The sequence below is a fragment of the Diaphorina citri genome, unplaced genomic scaffold (genome assembly GCF_000475195.1).
Source record: "Diaphorina citri unplaced genomic scaffold, Diaci psyllid genome assembly version 1.1 scaffold405, whole genome shotgun sequence".
Lineage (NCBI taxonomy): Eukaryota > Metazoa > Arthropoda > Insecta > Hemiptera > Psyllidae > Diaphorina > Diaphorina citri.
The window spans coordinates 194,153-204,182 of record NW_007377840.1 but is presented as its reverse complement, the minus strand read 5'-3'; the positions used below and the strand labels follow the sequence as shown (position 1 = coordinate 204,182).

The window sequence follows — 10,030 nt, the reverse complement described above, 5'->3', positions numbered from 1 at the left end:
TGCTTCAGGAGCTGCCAGACAAAGGAATTGCGCTCATTACTCAGGTGTTCAATGCAATGCTCCGCCTTACTTACTGGCCCATCATTTGGAAGTATGTGGAGATCATAATGATCCATAAACCGAATAAGCCACCTGAGGAGGTCTCGTCTTATCGGTATCAGTTTGTTACCAGCGTTGTCCAAATTATTCGAGAGAATATTCCTGAAAAGAATACTACAAGAAGAGTTTTCCAAAGATATAATTCCTGACCATCAGTTTGGTTTCCGTGTTGCGCACTCGACGATACAGCAAGTTCATCGTGTGGTGAACGTTATTGCTTCAACACTAGAGGAGAAAGTCCACTGTTCCGCTGCTTTCCTCGATGTAACTGCTGCCTTTGATAAAGTGTGGCATACTGGCCTCTTGTTCAAGACGAAATCATTGCTTCCTCAGCCATACTATCTTCTGCTGAAGTCCTACCTCTCGGACCGCTTTTTCAGAGTGAAACACAATCACAGCTACTCATATTATCATCCTATCCAAGCTTCTGTACCTCAGGGAAGTGTGCTGGGGCCCTTCCTGTATGTCCTGTACACCCAAGACCTGCCGAGAACTGAAGGAACCGTCATTGCCACGTTCGCAGATGATACAGCCATTCTGTCAAAACATCATGATCCAACAACTGCATCAAACAACTTACAACTGTACCTGAATGAGTTACAGAAATGGCTGAACACCTGGCGCATTCATGTCAATGAAAGCAAGTCGGTGCACATGACCGTCACTACAAAAGTAGCAACCTGTCCTCCTGTAGCCCTAAACAACCAACTCATACCACAAAATGACAATGTACGATATCTAGGCATCCACTTAGATCGGAAGCTTACTTGGAAGCAACACATTGAAAAGAAAAAAGTTCAGCTCAAACTGAAGCACAGTAAGATGTTCTGGCTCATGGGGTCAAAATCTAAAGTCTCCATCCAAAACAAGATCCTCCTGTACAAAATGGTTCTCAAACCGGTCTGGACGTATGGAATTGAGCTGTGGGGCTGTGCGAAACCATCAAATATCAATATCATCCAGCGGTTTCAGTCCAAAGTGCTCAGAAGTATGCTTGGTGCACCATTCTACGTATCTAACAGAACCATCCATGAGGACTTGAAAATACCTTTTGTAGCTGATGTCATCAAATCTCGACCACAAAAATATCAAAAACGAATTCCGAATCATGCAAACCATCTGATCCGAGACCTCAACAAACCGGTGACAAACAACAGAAGACTTAAAAGAACTTGGCCCATCGACCTGTTTGAATGAATATCATGTTTAGGAACCACTGAATCACTACCGGGGTTTACCTTCCTGCCTGGACCACCTGGGCTGGTTGAAAAAGAGTAGTCTTTAATCAAGGTAGGGTAGGAGTAGTGAATGCACATCATGTGTGCTATAGACCCTCTTTAACATTCAGCCCTGGGTCCTGGCGGGGAGCGGTGAGCGGGTACCGCTTTTCATTCTTTTTAACCCTTTTCAGTTGTCACTGTTGTCAGTGTTTTCAATTTTTCAATATTTAAGGAATTGGAATGCCAAGCACACATTTTGGGGTTCTCGTCTAATATCACCCAAAGGACGTGCACTCTACAGCACAACGAGAGCAGGGAGTTTCAAGTTTTTAACAACTGGCGAACCAACTCACTGGCCAACCGGTCCTGCAAAGAGACCGGATGTTATCGACTTCTTCGTCACGTGTGGATTAGCCAACAATTACACTCACATTGAAAGAAGAGATGAACTATCCTCTGACCATTCACCGCTGGTACTAACATTATCATCGACAGTGATAATCAAGCCAAAACCACCAAGACTCACCACTCACAAAACCAACTGGGATGCATTCAAATATTACATTGAAGAAAACGTGAACCTCAATCTAAAGCCTGATTCACACTATAGTGCCAGTCAAGGTCCAGTCACGGTCCGGTAACGGTCCGATCAAAAGATTGAGTATTCACACTAGTGAGCGGGTACCGCTTTTCATTCTTTTTAACCCTTTTCAGTTGTCACTGTTGTCAGTGTTTTCAATTTTTCAATATTTAGTATTTAGTAAATACATTCAGACAATTCAGTTTTGGGTTCTTGGTTCTTGTTCTTGCAGCTGAAAGGAAAAGATTTTTGCAGTGTCAGTACCTGGATTGATAACTACCTTACTTAATAAACCAATAAAGAGAGCAGTTAAAGTCTAAAAATGGCAAAAAACACATCAAGTTCAGCGTTTAGAAAAATAGACGTAGACCAATACAATGAAGATAATTATAAAGAAGAGGAACAGGGGGAAGTACCTCAATTAGGAGCTGGTGTTGATGAGTCCGAGATCCTTAGTCTGCTTAATCAGTATCCTTTTTCTACATGATGGTTTGAAATGCACTGCCATTAAAAGGGTTTAGTTCCAGTTTCCTTTGCTCCCAGAGCAGGTGAAGAAAGAAACAGGTGGACAGGGATTCATAGTAACTTAGGAGATTGACAGATTCTTCCTTTGTATTGTTAATATCTCCGTAAATAATGATTTCGGTACTTGTCTAGAAGGCATGACTGTGGAATTGTAGAAATCTCTCTACAAGAGGGTATTAGATACTTGCTTTAGGAGTGTTCCTTATGAAGTTATAAAAATTACTAAGGGCCGGTTTCTAACATCCTCTGTTGACTTGCAAGTTTGAAGACCAATGGTTCACCCAAACTCCGGAGTTGACCAAGTGTTTCTGACACATTTTAACCCGTAGTTTTAAAACCCAAGAGTTTCGACATTTTCGTTTTGGCAACATCGCAAAATCCCCTCTGTTGTGTTTTTATAATTCTCTGTGTAGGCTCGGTAGCCGAGTGGGTATCACACTAGGCTTGCACGCAGGAGGTCCGGGTTCGATTCCCGGCGGGGCCGAGGTTTTTTTTATTATTTTTTTCATTTATTATTAATTATTATATAATAGATAGAGACAGCCTCAAGCATTGTACTTGTACAGTCGTTCGTGGGACACCCTATATAAATATAATAGATACATAAGTATACATTGGTATGGAGGTGGAAGAAGAAGAAGACAAAGTAGTATTTGTACCCGTCTGAGAGATGGAAATACCAGTTAAGTATTAATGATCAGAATCACATTTTTCTGATTTTTCATTTTTCCCTAATGTAAATTATTAATTCAGAGGTAAACATCAAGACGCATTGAAAACTGTTTTAAAGAATGCTCCACTGGGTTCAAAAAATCAACATGTCAAGGTAAGTTTACTAAAAATAATAATAATAAATGCCACTTTGTGTTATTATATCCCAACAATGTAGGATTTTCCAAATTAATATTTCAATAATCCAGCACCTAATGTTTACCTACCATGCTGGCACTGGCACATTTATATTACATACAGGGTGCGCCAGAAAAATACTGACAACGGCTCAGGATAGGTAGATCTCATCATTTCCAACAGGGTTCTGTGGGTCATTTTCCCAACTTCGGCTTCGTTTCCAAGAAATGTCCAATAAACCACCTTTTAAAAAATGCTGACCTTGTGTCAGTTTTTAGGTCATAACTTTTTCATTTTAATCGATAAACTGTTTTTGTTAAAACCATGGGCCAGAGCACAAAATTTTGATCCAAATAGACCTGATCTCCAATTTCCAAAGTTCAGGCTTGATGTGTTTTTTCAAGCTCGAAAAAGATTTACCTTGTTGTGTCCGATTTTTACGTTACGAAACACGTGGTTTTTGTTCGAAGAAATTTTGAAGCATAGGTCTCCATCTCTCAGGAAAACTTGCGCTTTATTCAAGGATCAGAATGAAACCTTTTTTGCCTTTTTACCTCACGTCCTTCCCAGCGAAACGACAACTCAACTACCTGAAAAACATTAACGAGTCTAGAAAACTACTGACAGTGTGTGGGTGCCTTTGCAATGTTGTAGAAGACGCGAGGGCTGTGAAAATAAAATTCAATTTTTCGGCTGGAAAAAGATTTATTTCAACCAATCAGAGGAAAACTTTTTCCAAAGAAAATGTAAACATTATCGCCGGAGCAAAGAATTCAATCTGTGACTGACTTCACACCAATAATTAACTCTTTAATGTAGTTATTCGTAGCATACCAGATTCCTGAAGACACCCACACACGGTCAGTAGGTGGTCAAGTGGTTATTTCTCCGGGAAGGACGCAAGTTTAAAAAGCAAAAAAGGTCCCATTCTGATTCTTCAATAAAGCACAAGTTTTCCTGAAAGGTGGAGACTTGTGCTCCAAAATTTCTTCGGGCAAAAACGGCGTGTTTCGTAACGTAAAAATCGGACATAACAAGGTAAATCTTTTTCGAGTTTGAAAAAACACTTCAAACCTGAACTTTGGAAATCGGAGATCAGGTCTATTCGGATCAAAATTTTGTGCTCTGGCTTGTGGCTTTAACAAAAACAGTTTATCGATTAAAATGAAAAAGTTATGTATGACCTAAAAACTGACACAAGTTCTGCATTTTTTTAAAAGCTGGTTTTTTGGACATTTCTCGGAAACAAAGCCGAAGTTAGGAAAATGACCCACAGAACCTTGTTGGAAATGATGAGATCTACCTACCCCATTTTTCTGATTTTTCATTTTTCCCTAATGTAAATTATTAATTCAGAGGTAAACATCAAGACGCATTGAAAACTGTTTTAAAGAATGCTCCACTGGGTTCAAAAAATCAACATGTCAAGGTAAGTTTACTAAAAATAATAATAATAAATGCCACTTTGTGTTATTATATCCCAACAATGTAGGATTTTCCAAATTAATATTTCAATAATCCAGCACCTAATGTTTACCTACCATGCTGGCACTGGCACATTTATATTACATACAGGGTGCGCCAGAAAAATACTGACAACGGCTCAGGATAGGTAGATCTCATCATTTCCAACAGGGTTCTGTGGGTCATTTTCCCAACTTCGGCTTCGTTTCCAAGAAATGTCCAATAAACCACCTTTTAAAAAATGCTGACCTTGTGTCAGTTTTTAGGTCATAACTTTTTCATTTTAATCGATAAACTGTTTTTGTTAAAACCATGGGCCAGAGCACAAAATTTTGATCCAAATAGACCTGATCTCCAATTTCCAAAGTTCAGGCTTGATGTGTTTTTTCAAGCTCGAAAAAGATTTACCTTGTTGTGTCCGATTTTTACGTTACGAAACACGTGGTTTTTGTTCGAAGAAATTTTGAAGCATAGGTCTCCATCTCTCAGGAAAACTTGCGCTTTATTCAAGGATCAGAATGAAACCTTTTTTGCCTTTTTACCTCACGTCCTTCCCAGCGAAACGACAACTCAACTACCTGAAAAACATTAACGAGTCTAGAAAACTACTGACAGTGTGTGGGTGCCTTTGCAATGTTGTAGAAGACGCGAGGGCTGTGAAAATAAAATTCAATTTTTCGGCTGGAAAAAGATTTATTTCAACCAATCAGAGGAAAACTTTTTCCAAAGAAAATGTAAACATTATCGCCGGAGCAAAGAATTCAATCTGTGACTGACTTCACACCAATAATTAACTCTTTAATGTAGTTATTCGTAGCATACCAGATTCCTGAAGACACCCACACACGGTCAGTAGGTGGTCAAGTGGTTATTTCTCCGGGAAGGACGCAAGTTTAAAAAGCAAAAAAGGTCCCATTCTGATTCTTCAATAAAGCACAAGTTTTCCTGAAAGGTGGAGACTTGTGCTCCAAAATTTCTTCGGGCAAAAACGGCGTGTTTCGTAACGTAAAAATCGGACATAACAAGGTAAATCTTTTTCGAGTTTGAAAAAACACTTCAAACCTGAACTTTGGAAATCGGAGATCAGGTCTATTCGGATCAAAATTTTGTGCTCTGGCTTGTGGCTTTAACAAAAACAGTTTATCGATTAAAATGAAAAAGTTATGTATGACCTAAAAACTGACACAAGTTCTGCATTTTTTTAAAAGCTGGTTTTTTGGACATTTCTCGGAAACAAAGCCGAAGTTAGGAAAATGACCCACAGAACCTTGTTGGAAATGATGAGATCTACCTACCCTGAGCCGTTGTCAGTGTGCCTCTGAGTGGTCCCTGTAACAGCCAGACACATGTGGTCTGTGTCGTAGCATGCCCATCCAGTATTTTTATTTTTATTTTTTTTTTTTTTTCAATAAATCAATTTTCATTTATTTTTTTAACATTTACAATTCCTCTCTCTATTGCAGATTTGACTCCTTGTCTAAACTGTAGACATAGTTGTCTACAATTGTGGCGACTTTAGGAGGGGATCAGTTTATCTGTTTATATCAAAGAGCTCAAGTAGTGGAGGGAGGGTACCTCATGTGTTATAAAAGCGTATCCTAAAAAAATGTAAACAAACCGCCATGTTGTGCTCATAAGAGTGGCGCGAATTTCAAATTTTGAGAACCATCGGGTTTATTAGTGCATGATGTAAACAAACCGCCATGTTGTGCTCATAAGAGTGGCGCGAATTTCAAATTTTGAGAACCATCGGGTTTATTAGTGCATGATTATGAACTTTTTTCACACAAGAGCTTATTTTATCAGTCATCATGGTAGCGTCTTCTATTCAGAAGGTTGCTATATTATCCTCCAAACTTGCTGTCTCCATGCTTCTCTATCTAATCTATCTTGTGTCATTCTCGTTCAGTTCTCATAGGTTGTTGTGTTAGTCCATTCAATGATGTTTATCCACTTTCTTCTCTGTCTTCCTCTGTCCCTCGTTCCTTCTACCTTCCCTTCTATGATTTTTGCCAAGAGAGTGCCACTTGACCCACGGATGATGTGCCCCGCATACCTGGTTTTTCTTTGTTTGATTGTTGTCAGTAATTCCACAGATGGTAAATTCATTCTTCTCAATACTTCAATTACATATCGAGTTCCCTAACTAACCTATCTAGCTTAGTCTATGAATAGTAATAATAATAATAGGCCCCAAGAAAACATCCATCATAGGGCAAGAGCAATTTATTTAAAGATAAACTTTAAATATTACAATATAAATAAAATAAAATGGTAGTCGCTTGTGGAATATTACTAATAATACTAATACAGCACAATAATGAAATAATGACTTAAATAAAATAAATTTGAATAAAACATGTTGGTTATGAACTTAGTAGGTCCTAGTAGTAAAGGGTGATAAAAAGAAGTAACATATTATTATGAGGTATTCTATAAGAAATTACAAAATATCACCGCCACACAAATTAGGACCCACTCACCTTCAACTCCCTGCCCCAAGCCCCACCCCTCCAGTAGGCATTCCCAAGGAAACTAGTTTCCCCGAAAATAAATAAATAAATGTCTTTTCTTTGTGTTACTATATCACAACTTTGGTGCTCACTGCAGCATTGTAGGATTTTTCCAAATACATCCTACTTCTATTCTGTTCCTTCCTCTGTTGCCAGTAGATCTTCATTCTTTCCCGATGTTGTTCTGTTCTGTCTTCTGTCCACAGTGCTCCTCCTCATTTCTTCCTTTTCTTTACGAATCCTGGAAATAGTTGAATTTTTTGCCTGAATAAGTTTCTGTCTTCTATATCACTTTCACTGATGTTCATTTCTCGCAGGTCAGTCTTCACTTCCTTTAACCAGGTAATTTGAGATTTAGCGTTTTTATCAAAGAAGTCAAAAATTTGTTTGGTTAGCCTTTCTTTATTCATTCTTTTTAGATGTGCATAGAATGTGGCCCTTCTTTTTCTCATGTCTACTATTTTCTCTATGTTCTCATAAACTTGTTTGTTGCTACGCAATTTGTAAATTCCGTTTTCCTATCTTGGTTTCAAAATTTTCCTGACAATTTTCCTCTCTTTTTTAGCAATATTCTCCATTTGTTTTCCATTATTCTTTGTTAAGCATTCTGACGCATTCGGGTTGTATTACTGTTTTGTAATGTCTCAGTTTTGCGTTTATCGACAGTGATTTTTTTACTGTAGATATTCTTTGTAAGATGAAAGGCTGTTTCCATTTTTCTCATTCTGGTGGTATTCCCTTCTTTATCCAATGCATTCGCTTCTATTATTTCCCCGAGGTATTTGAATTTTTAAACTCTCTTGATTCTACCATATTTTTTCCATGTGTTTTGGGGCTTCTTTCGCACTGGTAAGGTATTCTGTTTTTTCAAAGGAGATTTGTAAACCAGTTTTCTCGGCAGTTTCTTTCAGGATATTAATTTGATTTATGGCATCATCAATATTCTCTGCTAAAATAGCCAAATCATCGGCAAAAGCCACCACTTCTAAGTTGTTTTTCTTGTATCCTAGTTTTACCTTTGGAATTCCTTCTTCTTCTGTTTTTTTTTTCTCCATTCTCTTATTACTTTCTCTAAAACATAGTTGAAAAGTAGTGGAGAAAGTCCATCTTCCTGTCTAACTCCGGTTTTTATGTCGAATGACCTTGACACTTCACCTTGGAATTTTAATTTGGATTTAGAGTTGGACAGGGTTTGTGTGGTGATTGCTACCGTTTTATCATCTGCTCCAAATTCTTCTAAGATGTTGAAAGAAGTCTCTCGATCTACTGAATCATAGGCTTTTTTGAAGTCAACGAATGTAATATAAATATTTTTCCCTCTTAGTTTTATTATTATCATTATTAGAAAGTAATCATTTATTTTATATTCTTTTCACAGAAACATTAGAAGGGGCACTTCAGTCCACTTCGTTAATTTTGAAGAAACTTTGTTTGGAGTTTCAGAGGTTGAGGGACGTTCTGACCAATGTACAGGTTATTATTATAATTATTTATTTTTAAATTGTTTTCTTTTCATATTTCAGGATAGTGCACTGAATTTAACTCTCAAAGTTTTGCTTGCAATCAAATCTTCTCAAATGGACGAAACAGTTTCAAACTTGGATCAAGATTTACTCGATACCCTCATGAAATATATTTACAAAGGTTTTGAAATTCCATCAGAAAAAAGTAGTAGCCATTTATTAACATGGCATGAAAAGGTTTTTGCTATTGGGGGCCTGGGTAGTATAGTCAGGGTCCTCACTGATAGCAAGAGGGTGTGATTTTATCTTTCTTAGGCCAATAGTAAGTAAAACCATTCAACAGGAAAGGTAAAGATAAACGGGGTCAAGTATTTTGAGGTTCAGGTTTTCTCATCTGGTCTTTGCATACTTTTTCCTTTGACCGGGAAAAAAAGAGAGATGACTGGCAAATAATAAATAATCACACTTGTGAAATTTTTTCAGCTGTCTACTACGAAAATGAAAATAAATCCCAAGTTTAAGTGTCCTCCTCGGAACCTCGGAAAACAAATACACAGAGTGCGGGAGAGAAATGTTCCGCTCTCGACCAACATTTTGAGTTTCGTTTATGTTTTTAGTTTGATAACTATGCAGCTAATAGGGAGCGCGCAGCGCGACCGTATTTTTTTATTATTTTCTACAAGTTTTTTCTACTAGTTTGGCCAAGCCTCGGGATGAACTAGCGGGATTCCGGAGCGAAGCGACGGAATTCAGCTAGTTCTTCATAAAATTTCCTTTAATTACGTAAAGAAAACGAAGTTTTAAATCTCACCTTTTCATGAGAATTTCACTTCAATCAACTTTTGTGAAGAATTGTGTGAACAAAATAGCACGATCTATACATTAAATGAAAGGAAAAATGCAGAATATGAAAAGTGGTCACAATTCTTCACAAAAGTTGATTTTTCAATCAACTTTTGTGAAGAATTGTGTGAACAAAATAGCACGATCTATACATTAAATGAAAGGAAAAATGCAGAATATGAAAAGTGGGCACTCATTCCTTATTTTTGTCTAAAATGGGAAGTGAATTGAGGTTTAAATTAACGAAAAAATTATGGGAAAATACACGTTATAAAACAAAAATTCATATACAGGGTGGTCCAGAATTATAGGGACAACGGCCTACAGTAGATATATGGGATCATTTCCAACAATAATCATTCCCAGATGCATCTTTGTGTTGTTATGTCACAACTTTGGTACTCTCTGCAGCATTGTAGGATTTTCCCAATATCTCAATAATCCTAAAATCCAATGTTTACCTACCATGCTGGC

General features: G+C 37.6%; 1 protein-coding gene across 2 annotated transcripts; it reads left to right on the top strand.

Annotated features, from left to right (window-relative positions):
- The first annotated feature begins 2,000 nt into the window (after positions 1–2,000).
- Positions 2,001–9,218, top strand: LOC103508511 (actin-related protein 2/3 complex subunit 5). 2 transcript variants are annotated; one of them, XM_026823101.1, is made up of 3 exons: positions 2,001–2,367; positions 4,630–4,702; positions 8,774–9,218. In XM_026823101.1, the coding sequence occupies exons 1-3, from the start codon at positions 2,222–2,224 to the stop codon at positions 9,011–9,013; spliced, it is 459 nt and encodes a 152-aa protein (XP_026678902.1). In that variant the 5' UTR covers positions 2,001–2,221; the 3' UTR covers positions 9,014–9,218. The 2 variants fall into 2 exon arrangements, with proteins under 2 accessions (XP_026678902.1, XP_008471287.1); XM_008473065.3 differs by lacking the exon at positions 4,630–4,702 and adding an exon at positions 3,178–3,250.
- Positions 9,219–10,030: the final 812 nt, after the last annotated feature.

Bases quoted from the DNA above. Each gene is read 5' to 3' on its own strand.
- LOC103508511 (XM_026823101.1), top strand. From the start codon at position 2,222: ATGGCAAAAAACACATCAAGTTCAGCGTTTAGAAAAATAGACGTAGAC. The intron at 2,368-4,629 runs GTATCCTTTTTC...TTATTAATTCAG, and splicing joins ATCCTTAGTCTGCTTAATCA to AGGTAAACATCAAGACGCAT. The intron at 4,703-8,773 runs GTAAGTTTACTA...TTCATATTTCAG, and splicing joins CAAAAAATCAACATGTCAAG to GATAGTGCACTGAATTTAAC.